The sequence below is a fragment of the Festucalex cinctus genome, chromosome 6, assembly GCF_051991245.1.
Source record: "Festucalex cinctus isolate MCC-2025b chromosome 6, RoL_Fcin_1.0, whole genome shotgun sequence".
NCBI lineage: Eukaryota > Metazoa > Chordata > Actinopteri > Syngnathiformes > Syngnathidae > Festucalex > Festucalex cinctus.
This window is the reverse complement of record NC_135416.1, coordinates 10,613,825-10,635,000: the sequence shown is the minus strand read 5'-3', so window position 1 is coordinate 10,635,000 and position 21,176 is coordinate 10,613,825. Positions and strand designations below refer to the sequence as shown.

General features: G+C 39.9%; 1 protein-coding gene across 6 annotated transcripts in view; it reads right to left on the bottom strand.

Moving 5' to 3' along the window:
* The window catches only part of grin2bb (glutamate receptor, ionotropic, N-methyl D-aspartate 2B, genome duplicate b), a 118,589-nt gene that overhangs the window by 9,572 nt on the left and 87,841 nt on the right, over window positions 1-21,176 (bottom strand). For 3 of the 6 annotated variants that reach the window (XM_077523115.1, XM_077523116.1, XM_077523117.1), the window contains 7 exons: window positions 20,978-21,131; window positions 18,880-19,005; window positions 16,219-16,448; window positions 13,992-14,152; window positions 12,068-12,255; window positions 10,971-11,209; window positions 3,218-8,050 (listed from right to left, as the gene is read on the bottom strand). In XM_077523115.1, the coding sequence (XP_077379241.1) occupies window positions 5,690-8,050; window positions 10,971-11,209; window positions 12,068-12,255; window positions 13,992-14,152; window positions 16,219-16,448; window positions 18,880-19,005; window positions 20,978-21,131 (3,459 nt within the window). In that variant the 3' untranslated portion in view covers window positions 3,218-5,689. Of the gene's footprint in view, window positions 1-934; window positions 1,029-3,217; window positions 8,051-10,970; window positions 11,210-12,067; window positions 12,256-13,991; window positions 14,153-16,218; window positions 16,449-18,879; window positions 19,006-20,977; window positions 21,132-21,176 lie in introns of those variants that run through there. The other 3 variants (XR_013283798.1, XM_077523118.1, XM_077523119.1) reach the window with 3 other exon arrangements.

Sequence of the window (21,176 nt, the reverse complement as noted above, 5' to 3'; positions counted from 1 at the left end):
AGCAGCACGTAGCACCCTCTCCTCTTCCTCCTCCTCTCTCCTGTGCACGCTGCCACATGTGGGCGTGAAGATCAGGCTGTGCTTTCCATTTTGGTTTTGCTATTGTCAACGCATTGTTGCATCCGATCCAGTTAAGATGCTGTGGGAATACTGTTTAAAATCTCTCTTTCTCTCCACCACCCTCCACCCCTTCCGCTGCCATCTCTGGAAAAAGAGCCAGTTGCTAGGTAACAGTTAATTGTCAAGAAGTAGTTACATGTGTTGCAATGCACGCCGAGCTTGTCGGCCTGATAATGTTGGGAGAGAACAAGTGAGTAGAAGCAGACGCCGGTGGAGGGATTGTTACTTCTAAAAAAATACAAACAAGATGTAAACTGACGATAGGGGATTAGTTCAGTGAGCGTGTTGTGTGCCAGAAGATGTAAAGATCTGCCCACATACGGTAGGCAGGCAGGCAGGCACTGGTACATGTTAAAACCTGCTGCTTCTTTATATATCCCCTGTTGCTGGACAAGGTTTTCAGAAGAAAGCACATCTGAGGAACAAGGGGGTGTTTTTGGAGCGCTTTGATCTGAGCATCCTTTGCGTATGTAGTTTTACAACAGCGTTACAAATTCTGAACTTGCTGTATTTTTGAGGTCTCAAAACTCATATCTGTATCATTAGATGATGAGCAAAAGAAAACAAACAAACCTGTTGCCCTTGTAGAAACACTTCCTGGAGTTGTCTCAATGTCCAAATAGGAGTTATCATCCAGTCAGTTAGCATCTTAGCTTTAATATTAACACATTCATCTCTCATTCCAATTCAAATCATTCCCATTCCCAAATGCACTATAATTAAGATTAAAGATGAGCCAGTTTTCATGAAAATAGACACCATAATATCTAAACAATAATGTACTTTTGAATATCACATCTGAAATTTTACTTACTTATTACTCTCAACCAAGATATTGTGTAGACACATCCAAATCAACAAAACAACGGCTCCACCAGAAGAAAATGTCCTTTGTCCAGACCCCAGACCTAAACCCAATAGAAAATAAGGTTACGACATGTTGAAATGAGGTGACAAGCATTGTGAGATTTCATTTTCTTTTTTATTAATACTCAACACTTTTATTCCAAAGAGACAGAAGAATAATATTTCTCAGCACTTAATTTGCACATCAACTGTGTGTGTTTTAATCTCATTGTTCAAATATTACTAAATATTCCATCAAATCTGAAATACTTTCTCCACACAAGTAATTCATTTGCATACAAAAAAAAGTGAGGGTGAACAAGATTTGGAGTTGTATGTACATTTTTCACAATCTGTACAGCTCTGGGATGGTGTTTGATCGTCTGAGGCCCAAACTGAAGAGGAACAAAAAAAAATAAGGAACGAGATTGTGCTTCCCATAGAGCAGTCGGTGCAGACGTTCTCCAGAAACCCGAGGTCTGTCTTGGATCAGGTCAAAACAAACCCAGCAAACGTGTCATTAGAAACAAATTGCACATCTTGAAGTAGTTACAAAATTTTGTGAGGGGCACCTACGAATCAAAAATTGATCCCAAATAGACCTTTTTCTCTGCCATTTTATACAGTATTTTTTTTTTATATATCAAAAATCCATGAGTGTTTCTATTTACATGGAGTTGTATAGTACATATAAAAGAAGTGTGTATTCCTCACTCACGCTGTGTCGCGCACACACAGAGGTAATCAAGCGTACAAATTCAGGCACGTACGACAACAGAAATCATGTACTGAGATTCTTTTTTTTTTTAAAGGAGAAAAAGAGGAAAAGTATGAAAAAGGCTTCTTCAGTGACTGTGAGCAAAACCTCCAACTTGTTCAAGAACATTGAGCCAACACGACCGTGAATCATTGGATGTCTTGGTGACTTGGCAGTATTCACTTTTGATTTTGGTGTTGTTAGATCGGTGTTTTCTCTGGCAAGGACAAGCACACGCGCAGCACGCATACACACACCTGCACTAACACCGATCAGTACCAATGACATCTCGAAAAGCTAAGCTTTGAAAAAAAAAAAACACCCAGTCGTTGGGCTTAAAGTTAAAATTGTAAAAGCAGAAAGAAAGAAAAGCGCATACATGCAAACGCTTATTATCATACATACTGACTTGTCAACCAAGTTGCTCTCAATTTTTAAATGGGGTGGACAGGAAACCATTCACTCTATTGTATTCTCCATATTTCAATTTGGCATGAAAAAATATGCATTTTGAGGGGACTTCACAATGAGGGAATTCGACATGAAGAGGATTAGCAATAGTGGAACCACCAAAGTCAAACTCGGCTTGATGTTGAATCAAAAACTGTGATATGACTGAGGCTTCTTATTTTGTGGCGTGATTGTGTTAGTCCAGTGGTGTCCAAACTACGGCCCGGGGGCCATTTGCAGTCCGCCGTCCATTTTTCAGTGGCCCGCGGCATATGCTAATAATGGCATTTGACTCAGTTCAAATAAATTAACAAAAACGAAAATGTTTGGAGATGGTCAAAGTAAGAAGGGAGGGTATCGAAAAACAGGTGCCATTAAAAGTTGTTTGTTAACTAAAACTAATGAAAAAACTAAAACTAAAATTAAAAAAACATTGTGACCCAACTAAAATAAAAACGAAAATGCTTTTCAATAAAACGAAAACTAACTGAAATTATATTTTATGTTTACAAATATAACTACAATTATAGCAAACACGTCCTTCATTTTAGTGTTTGGTAATTGATTTAATGCATAAGTCTTTGGGGATGATTTTAAATGTGATTTTTAGTAGATTTATTTTGATATAAACCAGAATAATGACGTTTGAAAGTATGTCACACAGAAGCGATGTCATCTAGCAGCAGCCAATAGAAAAGCACCTTCAGATGACGTTGCTCCCATAGTGTTTTTTAAATATTGTGCACAAGTAATACACATTTAAAAAAAAACAAAAAAACTAATACTAATACTGAAACTAACAAACTAAACTAAAACTAAGCATTTTTTAAAGAACTAAACCAATAAAAACTAACAGAGCCACCCTGAAAACTAATAAAAACTAAAATGAAAAATTCCAAAACTATAATAACCCTACTGCCATATTACAAATAAATTGGTTTATATGCTGTAGAATTTTCCTAAATATGCAAAAGCACAAATAAATTATTTGTACAATTTTTAGGACCCCACATATTACAAAACAAGTTGCTCATTTCAAAATTGCCATACTTAGACCAATGCAAGAGACTGCTTGCATGTTTCACTAGGTGCTGCTGTTTTGGTTTGCAATAGAGTTCAAAAGGGTTCTAAATGCTTCAAATTCAAAATGGGCTATGGCTCTATATAGGTAGTCAGCAGATAAATGAAACATGCGTATTTGATTTCAGTGTCAGACTAGATTGTTTGACTTTGGAAGTTCCACTTTTTTTTTGGGAATTGTAACAGTATATATCTACGGAAACTGTTTAACTTTTTAAGGGGGGAAAGTGCAAAGTTCAAGACAACCCAAAATGGTCTACAGGTGTCAAACCTGCAAAAATATTGGTAACAGCGTCTACAAACATACTGTTTTAGCCCTCAAAAACATTTAATTTAAAGCCCCTTTTATGTACTATGCAGCCCCACTAGCCTAATGGTTAATATTGCATTAGTGCAATATGAGTTAAGCAGCAAAATCCAGCCATTTTTATCCATCTCAGGGGGCGGCCATCTTGCCACTTGCTGTCGACTGAAGATGACATCAATGTTGCTCAGGTCTCAGGTAACAACCAATCACAGCTCAGCTTCAGAAAACAGGTGAGCTGTGATTGGTCATTGCCTGAGCTCTGAGCAACTGTGATGTCATCATCAGTCGACAGCAAGTGGCAAAATGGCCTCCCCCTGAGATGGCTAAAAATGGCTGGATTTTTCTCCGTAACTCATATTCCGCAAATGTAATATTAATCAGAATGTCATGTTTAGATTAGTGAGGTCACATATAACATATTATTGTCAAGAAATGTTTAAGGTTGACTTAAGGTTGACACGTTAATTTGTCAAGTTTGTATTATCTATTCAAAATGAGATGGATTGACTGCCTTACAGTTTTCTCAGGAAGCTTGTTTAGCTTCATATTTTGAGTATTTCTCTTTTCCTATAACTTGAACAAAAAGTACTTGACCCAAATGTCAACCTATTCCTTAAAATTGCAGATAAAACAGTTTCCAGCTGTACTGTGTGTTCAGATTTTAATCCTTTCTTTTATGAAAATAACATTAAAATATTTGTTATGGCTTATAACAATCCCTTGTTGATCATTAAGGACTTGAAGTAATATTTAGTTGTAAAATTGTTGATATTATCTTTCCAAAAAGAGTGTTCCACTCATGTTAATTCACTCAAATGTAACCACGAAATACAGTTGTTATAGCCTTAAATGTAATAAATAAATTAAAACAAACATGCAGAGCTGCTCACTCGGAATCTATTTGGTCCTGAACACCACAAGAGCCATGGCCAGTGGAAATAAAAGCAACAATCAGTTGTGCTCAAATTAATTTGATGGGGAAAACATGGTCAATAACAGTGTCAGTTTTTGCAGCAGAGAGGAATGTTTATTTTTCTGGCACACTGGCTCATAAATTATAACTACCATTTTATTGTTTTGGAGGGTGTGTGTAAAAATGCAGGCTTCCTCTGCTGCAACATTTCTCTGTTTGTTTTTGAAACATCTGACATCTTAGTGCTGCCTTGAAAGTTTGTCATCGTCACAACTTTCTTTGACACGCAACTTTTGTGATAAATTCCAGCAGATTTTTGCCCTGAAATTAAGGAACCAATTGTCTGGAGGCAAAAAAATTAACATCAATCCTTTAAGGCACATCCAGCTGGAAATGTGAGACCCTTTTGGTACTGCTGAGCAGAGCGCAAGCAAGCGAGATGGAAGTGCAAATCAGTATGATGACGTAGGCTTCAGCAGTAGGAAAAAAGACCTTTGAAAAAAGTAAGCCAAAAAGTACATTGTACTTAGCAAGTCATGCCTTTTTGCCACATACACATCACAATACTCAAAAAATTTGAAAAGTAAATAAATAAATCAAATATGAAGAAATAATTCATTGCAAAGAAGAATCCAAAATGACAGGAGCCCCCCACCCCCCCTCCCAAATATTCAAAGTGGTCCACAAGTCTCCTGTGAAGTTGGTCAGCTAAGAAACAATCAACATCATACAAACACTACTTGAGTAAATAAAATTGAAAAACAAACCAATCATCTTGAAACACTTGAGTAATATTCAGTAATAATATTAACACTATTGGTACAATTATTGTTAATTTACCCTGTTACTTCAGCAGTGTTGATTTCTCATTCATGATTGTAATACCGTTGTGAAAGAAAAATGTTGTTTTGGAACGATGAGCTTATAAAGAGAGCAGGGCACATCCCCCTCCTCCGTCTGTCTTTCCCTACCTCCTTCCCAGCACCACAATCCTCACTTGCCGTCCGCGGGACTCGACCACAGTCCGGCTTTGAGCGGCCGTCGCACATCGTCCAGATTGTTGCGATTAGCGGCGTGAGAACAAAACCCACTCGTGTCGTCACCTTCTCTTCGCACAAAGAGGCCATTGCACTGCGCTGTTTTTTTTGTGGTTGTTGTTCGGTGTGGTTTTCCAGTTTTCTGCATTTGTCTTCACCCACTTTGTGGCATCTCCCCTTCAGACGTCCGACTCTATGCTGGAGAGCTTTTCATAGACGTGTCCGTTGCTCGCACCATTGAAGGGTCTTTGCCCCAACCCTAACGTGTCCCGGCTGCCAGGCATGAGCTTGTTGACCCCCAGGTGGTTGCCCATGGGACCGCCCACCCCGCCCAGACACAGATCTTTGGGGAACCTGGGGGCCACATTGGACATCACCCCAGCCGTGGCCGACGCAGGCAAATAAGAAGCGGTCCCCATGGAGCCCCGGAAGTCCCCTCCTCCACGGCTGTTGTTGAGTAGCTGCTGCTGCTGTTGCTGCGTCTGTGGCTTTTTCATGTAGTAGGGTTTGGCACCGTGTAAAAGACACTGGTCATCGCCGAAGGTTGGGATGAAGGGGTTCTGGTTCACCTTATCTGGGTAGAGAGATTTAGACAAGGAGTAAGTCCCGGCGCCTCTGCCACCACCACCGCCGCTCCCACCTCCCATCATAGCCCTGTCCCTTTCTCTTAGGTCTCGCTCGCCCACGGACCGCCGATGCAACCCACCTTCGCCTCCGCGAAACAAACTAAAGGAGGAGCCTCCTTTAGCCCTGTCTCCGCCTATCCCTCCAAACATGGGAGACTCTCGTTCCCCTGCGTACCTCTCAAACATCTGAGCATAAGGACTGGGGCCTTCCATGTAGCGGTCTTTGTCTTTAAGGCTCACGCTTCGGGGCTGGGCAAACTGACCCCCAACGCCCCCGCCAACCCCTCCCATGCGGCCTGACCCCTCCCTCTGCAGGTCTACGAATGTGTCATAAGAATGCTGCCTCCGTAAGACCCGCCCACCCGGCCCGAGCTTCCTGCTCTGAGTCGGCGTTTGGCCTGCTCCCATGTTGCTCTTGCCCGCAGCAAACACTACGTTGTTATCCTCGCTGATGTTGTAGAGGTTGCTCGGCTGAATCTTACACGAGTCGCAGCGCTTGCAGCTAGCAGAGTTGGGGCGAACGGCGCTCGCCCCAATTCCACTAGCTGGGCACGAGCCGCCTACACCTCCGCTGTGGTGACACACGCTGTGGCAGTTACGACACTCCCAGTCACCTCCAGCTATGCCGCCTCCTCCCAGTCCGGAAACGCCCTTCTCCCAGCAGGTGTGGGCCTGCTGACCGGCCGACACGGAACCAAGCCCGCCTTTCGAGTCCTGCTTCTTGGTTTTACCTTTGAGAAAGTCTTCCACGGGAACTAAGCTTTTACAGATACCGCCACCGCTACCAACGCCCACACCACTTCCTCCACTTCCACCCTCTTGCTCCCACTTGCCCTCCTTAGAGCGGAATTGGTCCGCGTAGAATTCCCTCAAGTTCTCTTTGTCTTTGCGGAATAAGTAAGGCGAAGCATTACCCCCTCCTCGCTTCCGCTCCAGGGGAGGTGAGATGGTGCGGTGTGCCAAGGGCCCGTGAGGGAAGTGGTGGTGGACGGTGTGGTGGTGGGGTCTCCTCCTGAAGCCGCTCAGCTCTATCTCGTCCTGCTCCCGTCTGCACTTGGCAGAGGCCGGCCTCTTTTTCAGGCTGTCCCTGTACTGTTTATGGCGCTTGGCGCCCTCCAGGTTGCCGTAGGTGACGGTGTGAGTGGAGATATCCGACACGTCGGAGCGGATGTTTCCATCGTCACCCCCTGAGCCTCCCCCGCCCCCGCCTCCCCCGCAGTACCTCTCGTGACCCCCGATGAGCCCCGTGCTGGATGCGCCTCCTTTGAACGAAAACCTCCCATATACATTGCATCCCTTGAACCCAACTTGGTTGGAATCCGCGGAGGGGTGACCTGCAATCAGGTCAAACTTATTGGTATTCCTGTGAGTCATGGAGGGGCGGGGCTGGGTGGTGAAGATGGGTGCTACTCCTCCCCCTAAACTTTCACAATCGAACATGCCCCCTTCCAATGAGCTAGCGCTGCCTAAGCTACGCGGTCTATTAGGAGGGGGGCCGGACATACCCAAAGCCGGGACTGGGTGGTGGTGCCGGTAATGGTCCTGGTACAAGTTGTTGTCCTTCAGGGGCAAGTTCCCAAAAGTCCTCTCCACCTCGCTGATGTAGTCAGTGAACATGTTGTCCTCTTGTATATACGGTGGTGCTGACTTGCAGTCTGCCGGATGCCCTACCAGGCTGCGTCTGTGCTCCTGAATGTCATAGATGGCTGATTCACGGCCACCGTGGTTGTACTCCAGGGCCGCGTGCGGTGAGCCATTAATACCTGGCACTGCAGTCATGTCTTTGGCAGTGCGGAGCAACCTCAAGATGTTCGAGTGGGTATTGTTCATGTTCTTCTTTATGCTTGATGAAGGCGAGTCTATGGTTGATTTGTTTTCCTCAATTTGTACTCCGTGTATGCAGCTGTAGATACCCTGGAGTATGGGAATTGGAGATGGGCAGGCAGGTAAAGGGAAAGGAGGCAGGAAGGGTAAGAGAGATGAAGTGGAAGGAGAAGGAAGAAAAGTGAGAACAATAAAAGGAATGGAAAATGGTGTCTAGTACCAAAGACTTCATCATTTAGACAGGGATTAGTGAAAGTACCTGTCATGACTGCTTGGTTAAATCTTAATTCTTGAGAAGTGTAAGCAGTTGAGCGTGAAGTCAAGTGTATGAGAGAATTGGTAGCTCTGCCGGGACCATTTATACAATATTTTTGCATTTAAAAAAAAAAAAAATCACGGTCGCCTATACGCAGTTTAAGAGCAATCATAGACAGTTTTGGATAAGTTGCAGCTGTTGTGGATGTGCACGTGTCTTTACAAGAGAGGTCGCCAACTACTGGCCTGGCATGCATATTACAACATTTACCGACAGACATTCACTTCAGTTTTCTGTCTGGATGCTAAACAGTTCGCTCAAAAGGCATTTCATTTGTGAGTGAGCTATTGTAGGCTACAGGATGTACAGTATAGTCTACATCAATCAGGAATACCTGACATCAGCACAGTTTTCTTTATCCTTCTTGTGTGTGTGTTTTATCTCATTTTCTAGTTGCTTAGGTGAACGGCGGCTGCTGCAGTTGGGAACGTTTGATCGGATCTCGCTACATCTAGAGCTACTATGGCTGCTCTGAAATGTAACAGAGTAGAAGTTACAGACACACCAGGGTCTCTTCCTGTCTACTCTTTGTCTTGCTACTAATTCTAATTGTCATCCTTTATCATTTTTGACATAATTGCGAAACCAGATATGGATGAAGATTACCGTAAATACATTGCAATGTTTATCAAATGGGTATTAAGCATGCTTAACCTCTAAAAATCAAATGATTTTAACAGCATAGATAAAAGACCCAACCGTGCACTTCTTGAAAAATATCCCACTTTAATTAAAAAGCAATGAAGGCAGATTTGAGGCTTCACACTGCATATGGCCACCAGACAAAAGAAATTGTCCAAATGCTCAACGCCAGTTCGGCCATTATCAGGTCAGTGCGAGTGGGCGTTAAACAAAATGACAATTAAAAACCTACTTCAGATCGCACACCAACAGATAAACACTGGTGTCCTTTTGTTTGACAAATGATAGCCGAGAACATTTACGTGCAACAACCGTCTCGCTGAAAAGGTAACATTATGCTAATGAATTACCCCTCAAATGGCTATTTCTGGGGAACGGAACAGCCTGCAATAACACTAAGACACCTTGTTAAATGACTCGTCAAAGAAACACTGTAAAGTACTCTCAACTCTTCCGACAGACTTTTTAGATCAGTAGCTGCAAACGTGTCACATCACGGGTCCATTTTGTTTCAATGTTTACTTGATTTCTGTCATAACCAGAATAACCTGGATTTATGTTGTCTTTATTCACTAATATGTGCCGGGCTCATATGTAGACGTGAGTTTTTCTTGGATTCTTTAGCTTCTAACCATGTCTTTGCCACTTAACTGTAAAACGCCAGGGAGAAACATAAATCTGAATTTAATAATGCAACTACAATAGCACCTGATAGAGCATAAACCTGCCCCAAGGCCAAACAATAACGCTAGATATTAGATGCTAGTGCTAGACTCCGTTCTACTGTCTTAGTGTAGATGAATGGATTAGCTCAAGGTTTTGTTTTGTTTTTTAATTCATTTGGTTGTAATCAAATAAAGACAATGTAAACAAAACAGTATATGATCTGTGGTAAGGTTAGAATTAATAAGAGGGTTAGTGTGAGTTAGTGTTACATGTTAAGGTTTAGTATTGTAAGTATAAACAAACTACATACACAATTTCAACAATTACAATTTCTTAAATAATTTATTGGATAAACTGTACTTGTTGCAACATAAGTTTTACTTTCATTTCGTTGGTTCTATTATACGGAACTAAATTCATTTTATTTGTGTTCGACTTTACATCTATCTGATCGGCTGGATCGGGATCGGTGGATATTTTTTAAGTCATGCAAAAATCGGTGGTCGGTTGTAATTTCTCAATTTGGCCAATCGATCAACGATGTCATTGATCTGCTCCGTGAAATAAGACATTACATGTTCATAGGCTGGGCCAGCCACTACTCTGCAAATGGTAGTTGTCTGTAGAATAAAAATTGTTTAAATTAGATTTTTAAACCTAACCCCAATGCTAACCCTTCCCTCTCGACTACATAAACATAAAAAAAAAAAAAAAAGTGTTTCTACCTTATTCCGTTCTTTAGTAATCACCATTTAAAAATGGTTAATTTGAGTGAAAATAGAAAAACAAAATAGAGAAAACGAGCTTTTTGTCAAGATTTTTTGCACAACAGTGACTTTGAGACTAATACTGTATTTTTTGTTTAGTGACACTGTGAATTAGATTTAAAGCGACAAAGACTTTGATCATTCACGTCATCGTTGAAAATGTTCTATTTCATCAGATTCGTCATTTTTCATTGTAATTTCATACACCATAAGCCCATTGAAAAGATAAACAATGCTGCCATCTGCTGGCCATAGTTAGTGGGTGCTTTTGATTCCACAACCCATTGACCAGGCAGTGCTCCACTTAGACGTTGTATTACCCATTGATTAAAAAAAACAAAAACAAAACAAAACATGCGGCACTCATTAGGATTTTAGCATACGTCATTAAATGTTTTTGGCGGTCAAAGAGTTAAAGATGAAAATATGCATATCACACTCAACAGAACTATACTGAGATTGTTCTATCAACTCAATGAATTTCTGCAGGAAAACCATGCGAGTCATTGTATTGCCCCGAGTTCTATCTCACCAACAGTCAGTAATCTCCACACAAGCATTGCTGGCCTCTCACTGCCAGGTCGAGGTCAAATCCAAAATAACACACATGTACACTCACCCTGCTAATAGAGAAGGTGACCCCGGGCTTTCCGGAACACACGCCCATGAAGCAGAAGCGCAGCTGCCAGTAGAACAAATGTTCACAGATGAAGGTGATAAGTGACAGGACCATGGCAGCCCCGAGCATGTAGAAGACCCCCGCCATGTTGTCCACATCCAGCTGACTGCTCATAACCTCGTTCTTCTCATTGTGGCAGATACCCGTCAGCCATAAAGCCTCAAACTCCTCCATCTCACCTGGAGGAAGAAGAGATACAGTATGTTTGTGGAAGTTCGCGATTTGTGAAATCTTGCGGGACTTTGCCTCAGGTGACTCCGCCGTGTGAGTGGGACATCTTTTCTCGGGTGGCTAGTTGTTGCCAAAAACAGCTCAGGTCTCATATATGGGGAACAAATGTCACGTTGCATTATTTTAACTGAACGCCCCACAGAAGATCATCCTCATTAAGGATTGCTTATGCAAGGCTGATCATTCGTTGTTGTAGGGGAGAAACAAAATTGCCTGCTGGGACTTGACAATCCTCAGGGAGGAATTTTGCATGGTCATGTGAGAAGTATTTCCACCCGAAAATGTGTCCATCTTATTTCCATATCCCTGGGGGGGGGTGCCGAGGGGGGAGGACACGTCCAGAGAGATTTGCTGGATTTGCCCCGATGGTTTGTTTTTCTTTGGTACGTGTGAGAGAGAGGGAGAAAGAGAGATCAAGTGGAGAACATTGTTCCTCAATGCTTGCTTAATACGATAATATTGTTTGTGCAAATGAGCATGAATGAGTCAATCTTAGAGAGGTGTTAACGCGTTTAAAACGAGATCCCTTTATCTAATTGAACTGTGCTACCGATTACTTTTTGATAGATGGCGTTCCCATTTTTCTCATCATCACTAATAAGATTGCTTGGTGAGTGGGAGGACAGGTGATCCATTGATTGATTGATTGATAATTTAGTCTACATGGCCATTTCTTAATCAGAATGAATTTGGTGATTTTTGACTCCAAGTTCCCACAAAAGTTGCATTCCACGTGTGTTTTCATGTCTGACTAAACATTAACATATGCACCATGTAGAACATCATCATGGTCGAAGGCTTCTCACCGTCTCCAAACAGCATGAGGATGGCGAGGTCCACAGCTCGTTTCCAGCCCGAGTCTTTTTGGATGGCGATGCCGTAACCAGTGGAGGCAAAGACTTTGCCGCTGCCAATTGTGACCAGCTTGCAGCCCTCGTCTCGTCCCGCCATGTAGTTTAGCACTGCGGCGTCGTAGATGAAGGCGTCCAGTTTGCTGCAGAGCACAACAGAAGAACCATCCATCTTTTCACCTTTTTTCCATATCTTTTGTAGTTTTTAAGGTCACAGGACAGCTGAACACAATCTCAGACGACTTTGGGTAAGTGGCGGAGTGCACACTGGACTGGTTCTAAGTCCAATCACAGAGCAATATTTGTATTTAATTGTACACTTTTCAATATCATTGTTACCTTTCGTCACTGAGAAAACACAGGGATCTACTTGTAGATAGATTGTACTTGAGAGGTGTGGCCATTGAATTTCGTTTTAGTAACCATACGTGGTACCATTCAAATCTCAAAACGTATCTGTTCAAATTTATTTTGTATTTATTGTGTTAATTCTTTCTACATTTAATGTTAATGATTTCTAATCAGTTATTTATTTGCATAATTTGAATTATAAAAAATTACCTCCAATATTTTGACTGGAACCAAGGTTATTTTAGTTAACTAAAACTAATGAAAAAACAAAAACTAAAAAAAATTGTTCACAAAATAAAATAAAAACCAAAAAGTTTGTTATAAAAACGAAAACTAACAAACTACATTTTATGTTTACAAAACTAACTAAAACTAACTATAACTATAGCAAAAATGTCTTTTTTTTTAAGTCTTTGGTAATTAATTTAATGCATGGGCCTTTGGGGATGATTTTAAATGTGATTTTTAAGCAGATTTATTTTGATATTAACTGGAATAAGGACATTTGAAAGTGTGTCACACAGAAGTGATGTCATCTAGCAGCAGCCAGTAGAAAAGCACCTTCAGATGATGGTGTTTTTTTTTTGTTTTTTTTTTTTTTTTAATATTGTGCACAAGTAATAACTAATAAAAAAACAGAAACCTAAAACTAATACTGAAAATAACAAAAATTAAACTAAAACTAAGCATTTATTAAATAACTAAAACTAATAAAAACAAATAGAACCACCTTGAAAAGTAATTGAAATTAACTAAATTTAAAAAACAAAACTCAAAACAAAATAAAAACTAACTAAAATGAAAAATTCCAAAACTATGAATGTCATATGCAAACATTTATTAAATGCTTTACTTGTATGTAGTTGTTTATTGCTCAAACAATCTGTGCTACCTTTAATGTAACCATCTGCTGTCATCTGCGGTCAAAATTAATAGTGTGATTAATTTACGTTTATACATCACCTAATGTGATCTTTTTTTTGTGATTAATCAATGAGCTAACGCTTTCATTTTGACAGCACTACTTTCTATTCATTCGGTTTTATTAGTTTATTTGAATTACTGATGATGACAACAAAAATGATACATATCGATGTGAGTTTTGAATTTAATTGATAATAGCACATTGTCATCACATGACACTTGTTGATCTAACCAAAACAAATCTGAGTGATTTGACAGCTCATTGACGAGACGCTTTCCAACTTGCAGTAATTCAGTATGATCTCTAATGGAGGGTCACTGTCACATCGTATTTGCATTTTCAATGTAAACATTGGATGAGTTATGAGTTACTTTTGTGAGGCGGTCACCATAACTTCAGTTTGCTACTGTGCTGCACTGTATGTCAGTGCCCACCCACACTGCTCACAAAACTCGCCCTTTCTTGATCTCCTGCCTCGGTGTCCTTCATCATATTTTCTTATGATTGCATCATTACAGAAACTCTTTTTTTTTTTCCCCCCTCCCTTTCATCCCCCTCCATTCATCCTCCCCTCCGAAGCCGCTCCCCCTGGCCCCTCCTCACCCGGTCTTGAGACTGTACAGGGCCTCGTCCACATTTTTCTGGTGGAAGCTGGTCATGTAGGTGTGCATGTCCCGGTAGTTGTTGCGGATGTTGCGCTCGGTGCTCCCGTTCGGCACGGTGCCAAAGCGGAACGGCGGCGAGAACTCGTTAGGCTTCTGGAACTGTTGTTGAAGTCGGGTGGGGGGGGCGGTTTCCGGAAAAGAAACCACAAACAGAAAATGACAGAGGAGTGCTCGTTAGCATAGAAAAGGCACTGAGACGCATCAAATAGCCTTTAATGCACTGTTGAGCAGAGGACGGAACGATGCTTTGGGAAGCCCAAATTAGCTAAATGTTTGGAGTCGTGATCAGAGGGCTGACGTACATGGGAGAATCTCAAGGACTAACACGTTAACTCGAAAATATTCCGCAGCTCATTAAACAAATATACAAATTCCTAAAAAGCCCACAAAACGAAGAATTGATCAATTTTAAGATCTGTTTTCAGTAATGAGAATACCGCTTAAATCCTTGTGTTGTTTGACCAAACAGTTGGAACTTCTTCATTGGCAGCCTCATCACGGTGTTGAGAAGAATGTGTGAAAAGATGAAGAACAGTCGTGGGAAGTAAAGAAGTTCGACTCGCATTTAAAAACATTTTCAGACATGTCGTCACTGTCAAAATAAAAGCTCAGATTTTACAATTCAACTTTGTGTGACAATAAATTAAAATATGAGCATGTGGGACGCAAATGACCTTTGCATCCTGAATATGTTGTTTTTGTTTTAATCACATCTGTTATTTTTATGACTGTACAGTGGTAAACTACTTTTTACAGTTATATAATAGACGACAGATGCTTACAATGCATTCAATTAACTTGCCTTAAGTAAACTCTTGTACACTTCTTTAAATTGTAAGACTAATAGCTGATGCCTAAATCCTATTTGAATGCTTTCATAAACAATGAAATAAAAAGAAAAAAAGTTCTGAGCAAGCACATTGGTAATTTTTTTGATCATTATAGTAACAGTAAATGTAAAATGACCCCTGACAATTATGCTAAGAGGTTAGACTTAGACTTGGTATGATATATAAACTCGTGAACAATTCATTTTTTGATTAATTAATTATTCATCCCTCCATTTTCTTGACCGTTTATTCCTCACAAGGGTCGCGGGGGGTGCTGGAGCCTATCTCAGCTGGCTTTGGGCAGTAGGCACGGTACACCCTGAACTGGTTGCCAGCCAATCGCAGGGTGATTAAAGGGATACTTCTCTTATTTAGCCATTTTTGGTAGTCAAATATTAATATTTTGCCTATAATACATTTGATATTTTCATTATTTTTCATGTACAATTAGTACCTTTAAAAACACATTTTGCAACTTGCTGTCGACTGAAAATGACATCACAAGGGCTCAGGTCACCAATCACAGTTCAGCTTGTGAATGTCACATGACCAAACCTAGAAAACAGGTGAGCTGTGATTGGTTACCTGAGCCCTTGTGATGTCATTTTTAGTCGACAGCAAGTTGCAAAATGTGTTTTTAAAGGTACTAATTGTACATGAAAAATAATGAAGGTATCAAATTAATTATAGACAAAATATTAACTTTGTATTGCTATAATGGGCTAAATAAGTGAAGTACCCCTTTAATTATTATTATTATTTTTTTAATATATACTATCGTTAATTGAAAAAAAAAAACAGATATTCCCAATTTTTGTGAAATGTTTTAGTTTTCTTTTTAAATCTCTGTTCCAGATTAAAGCTAATATGTTTTATTGAGTGCATTATTAAATTCATATAAATTACGCAATGAAAGGGCTAATTTTGGAAAAAAATAAATAATCCAACTTCTAAAGGTCTTTGAAAGCAGTCTTTGCTGCTCCCAACTCCAAGAAAAAGATTTTCTTCAAACAGACAAGCAGAAAATGTACATATATGTAAATTATACTGAATGTTCAGTACTATTATACGCTAGAATAAAAACTAATCATAAAATAGATGAATGAAAAGGTGAGTGTACTCGGACTACAATATAACTACGGTAAATAACCCCTCTATGACCAGTGTTCTTGAACAGATAGTGCTCAATCTTAACAATTCGGCTGTTAAGAGAAAACTTAAAAACTGAAATACTAAGGCACTACCAAAAATAACAAACATATCCTCCTCCTCCTCCGAGGTCCTAATCTCTACTTCCAGCACCCCAGAAAGTCTCCGAATAGCGTGTATTCCCACCTTTTTGTCTGACAGGCCCGACACCTGGTCCACATACTCTTCCTGGATCATGAAGGCTGCCAGGTTGGCAGTGTAGGAAGCCAGGAAGATGACAGCGAAAAAGGCCCACACTGATACCATGATCTTACTGGTGGTCCCTTTGGGATTCTGCACCGGGACGGAGTTGTTGAAAACCAGACCCCAAAGCAGCCAGATGGCCTTGCCGATGGTGAAGGAGGGGCCGCCGGGTTCTGGCAAGCAGGAAAAGCAAAAAAAGGACGATGGAGGATGAGGAAACGAAGGCGGGAGGGAGCCACAATGCTGATGGAAGTACTTAGTAGATATACTGGCAATTTGCATTTTCAGTTTGTTGGCGATTGTAAACGTACTGCCTACTTCATTAGGTACACCTGTACAATCTGATAATGAGCCACACTACAGCAAATTACACAGTCAATTCTGTAGTTTAAATTTACCCCTATTTAGAGTAAATTTGACACTTTAAAGAGGGACCAAATAGACTCAGTTTTAGAGTAGGCTAAGATTTACACTAGGTAGAGAGTAAAATAATAAAATAAAACGGACTCAAGGGTTGAGGAATGAACTCACGACCTTCAGCTTGGGAGACTGCCACACTACCAGCTGAGCTATGCCCCTCCTACTGTTTGCTGTTTTCCAAAAGACCAAAGACATCGTTTTTGGTCTCTTGTTACGGATTCCATGCAATCATGGAATCAGCTGCAGCTGACACGAGCGATATATTAGCGGAAAGCAGGAGCTGCATGGTTCAGGGAGTAGATCGGCTGTCTCCCAAGCTGAAGGGCGTGAGTTTGTTCCTCCAACCTGGAGTCACTTTTATTTTATTTTATTTTTTCCCAATTCTTTATTTTACACTCTACCAAGTGTAAATATTACTCTAAAATGGAGTCTGTTTCATTCCACTCTAAACAGAGTCAAATTTACTCTACAGAATTTACTGTGTACATTAGTGCTTTCACTATCAAATATTTTTAGATTTGATTAATCTATTGATTATTCAATCGATTAATTGACTAATCTATTTCATTTTAATTTGGCATTAAAGTGTGCTACAAAAGCATTTCCCCCTGATTTTTGTTTATTAAGCAGTGATTGGTGTTTATTTTGTACTTTATAGTCATATAGTGATTAAAAAAAGGTAGATTGATCTTCTATTACCGGTTCAGTTATTGTTTTCCAAATTTAAAAAGAGATGTTTGCAAATGTATTATTTTGATTAAACACAGAAGATAATCAGTCTTCATTTATTAAGAGCTACAGAAATCTGTGAACAGTTACTGTTGATATGCTGAAATCAGAGGATTTGGATAATTTTAAATAAAAAAAAAAAAAGGCTCTAAACGATTACTCAATTATTAAACTCTGACTGCCACACGTTATCAAAAAACAAAACAAAAAACACAGTGCCAGCCGATTTTGAGCATTTTAACTCATCTTTCAAGGCAAAAAGAATATTGTTTGCCTTTACTACATATACAATGTGGGTACTAAATGAAAGATCGCATTCCATTCATCGTAATTTTATTAATCATTATTAATGGTCTTCGGCAATCAAAGAGTTAAAAGAGTTGTTAATTTGATAATCGATTGCTTAACTGCTCTGAACTTCATACGCAAAAATATGCATACTGTGAAGCTAGTGACACTGCCAAATAAGCTGTACATTTAGATTTAGTAGGCACACTCAATATTGTCGCTGTACAAGCAGAGACAACCTTTAACCGTGACAGACTGTTCTGTCCATGTTTGTGTACCTGCGTATGAAGCTAGTAGGCAGATAGGTATGACAAAACTGGAGGAGGGTGAAAGGAGGTGGAGGCAGGGCTAGACATGCTACAATTGTTCCACATCTGGAGCAGGAATATGCCCGGGACGACGGCCTTACATAACCACGTCTTTCCACCCGACATAGCATGCACAAATAATGGAGTATTTCCCCTCAAATATGAGACATTTAGAATAGACTACATGAGGAAATGTTACTTCAACTCAAACACTCATTTCGCCCCCTAGAGCAAAAGAAAAAAAGAAAAAAAGACGGCTGTGAACAGCGATAAAACACTTTTTACAGATTACAGATTTTATCTTGAGTGGCTGCTGTTGCGCCAGGCCAATTCAATCCTGACAGTCTGGCTCTATAAAACCTACAGGAAAAAGCTAAGAAAATCGAATTTGCTGACTTTGATGGGGAAATTGATTGAAACTGGCCTGCTGCCTGGGACTGCGTTTGACACCCGGCGGGCCAGCGGCGCTGCGTTCTGCCACGCATTGTTCAAACTGACAAATATTTTCAATGCGCGGTAATAGAACCGAGTGTGTTTTTTTTTTTTTTTTTTTTTTTACACACAGGGAGGAGAAGGTGGCGTAATGCTGGCGTAATACTTGAGAGAGGCGTGAATAAGAGTGGGGTTGGAGTGGGAACAGAGGATCCTTTTGCTCCGTCTTTGATTGTGTTAAACAAGCCTTTTCATTTAAAAAAAAAAATCTCAAGTGAGTGATGATGGAAGTAAATGCTCCATGAGGAGAAACTCACCTTCCACATGGGCGGTAATACAAAAATTGAAAATTCAAGGTAACTCAATGGGGCGCCGAATGACTCAGCACGAATGTTTGTGTGGGTGCGTTCGTGTGCGCCACTCTCACCTCTGCCGTCTGCCAGGCAGCGATTGTAACCCACGGGGCTGAAGTACTCAAACACAAACACGGCCACAGCGGACACGATCAGCAGCATCACAAACATCATCACCCAGACGTCAGCACTGAAGGGCTCTGCAACACAAGCGCACTGTTCGGTTAGCTGGCGAGTACTGACTTCATGTTTACTCGGCTCACAGGGAACCACGTTGCAACAGCTGCACAATCCAATGAGGTCCAAAACAGGAGTTGATGTGTTTTGCAACTTTGGTGCCAAGGCACATATTTTTTACATTACACAGCACACCACCAAACAAAAATATCACAAAAAAAGTAGACTCTCGGCCGATTTTTAGCATTTTATTATGTGCTATACAGCAATGTCTTAATTCACCGATCCAATCAATGACATCATTGATCAGATAGACATAGGTTATTAGTGATCGGTTTGCTGACAAAAAATCCCGATCACACAAAGCCAAACAAAAAGTATATATTTTGATGCAATGGTGATCTTGTCAGTTAATAATCTGTTTACAAGGTTTCTACAGGTATCATCAACTCTAATTTAATGCTTTTTAAATAAGTTTTTCATACTTGTTAATTAACAAACATGGACAAAAATGTTGTTGTATCTTTTAGTTCATTAATACTGTAATTTTACAGTAAGTAATTCATAGTTACAGTTAACACTTTTATGATTCAAATGAGTGTAAACACTGAATCATATATTTGTGTTGAGATCATTTTTCTGCCACTAGGTAGCATTAGTGTTTCGTGTTTCATGTGTTGAGGTAATTTAAAGCTTTTTAATAACATAAAAAAAATAAATAAATCATACTTGTCAATTAACATAGAAATGGACAAACATGAAATGTGATTGTATTTTTTAGTTAATTGATATTGTAATTTTACAGTAAGTAATTCATAAAGTTACAGTTAACACTTATGATTAAAATGAGTGTGAACACTTTATCATAGATTTGTGTTGAGGTAATTTGTCTGCCACTAGGTGGCATTAGTGTTTCATGTTGGACGCTGCTAAGAGAAGACTACATTTTTCATTTCAAATTTAGCGCATTTGTATTTGTAACATGAAGCAACTTGTGAATTCCAGGCCATTTTGTTCATTGTGAATTACTAGTCCCCACAAATACATATATATATATTTTTTAATCCTATTTACGATTGAAAAATTGTGTTATGGCAACACCTTTACATAATGTTGTATGTAAAATAAAGCATGAACAACTGTATTTAAAATTTGAATGCATCTCAGCATCATATTGAATGCTTCTTTTCCATTTAAGGTCTTAATTTTATCAATATCAATTTAATTACTTTTAATACCCTTTTCACGACCCGTGGAAACACAAATGGAATCAGAATAAAATCATGGGTAAGACAGCAAATTTTCAGGAATTCCTTGCATGCGCTTATGTTTTGATTTTTCACACATTATCATCATCATATCCGGAAAAATACAGTATACACAGTACACAAATATTATATTGTGTTTTACAACAATACTTAAAACAATTTCATATGTAACTGTGGATGAAATAAGAGAAGCTTGTTGTAAAAAAAAAAAAAAAAAAAAAAAAAAAAAAAAAAAAAAAAAAAAAAAATTTGTGAGCCACGTTCACATCACCTGATGACCAGGTGATCAAAAATTAAGTATTATTGTAAAGCACAATGGTATATACTGCATTTTAATGACTTGGCTTAATCAAATCTGAGAATTATCACAACAACAAGCACATAAAGTGAACCACAGCTATTTTCTGGGGTTAAGGACACTACTGCAAATAGTGAAAATATGTGAGTAATTGAAACCTGTCCATAAAGGTATGTAATTACCTAAAGATGCCAAAAGATGGCGTCAAAGCACTTTGTTCTATTAGACAAGGCTACGGCCTCATTGCATGAAGCTCCTCCCCTTACTTCAACATAGTGCCTTGGCCAAAAGATGGCACCAAAACATTTTTTTATTTTTTTTAGACATGGCCTGAGCACAAAAACAATGAATATGTTAGTTTTTCATGAAATAACAAAGGATAGGTTCCCCCCAGGGAAAAAAAAAAAAATCTCTCAAGTGTCTTCTCACCTAAGAAGGCAGAGGGTGACACCGTCCCGTTACTACGGGAAACCATGACGCTAATCCCCGTCTCAATGAAGGGCACGGAGAAGTCGATGACCTCGGACCGCTCCTCGTTGATGGTGAGCGAGCCCACCGCCATGTGAGCGTTCTTAAGCACCACCTGACACACAAACACGCACGTACACAGACCCAAGGGTTCCGTGAA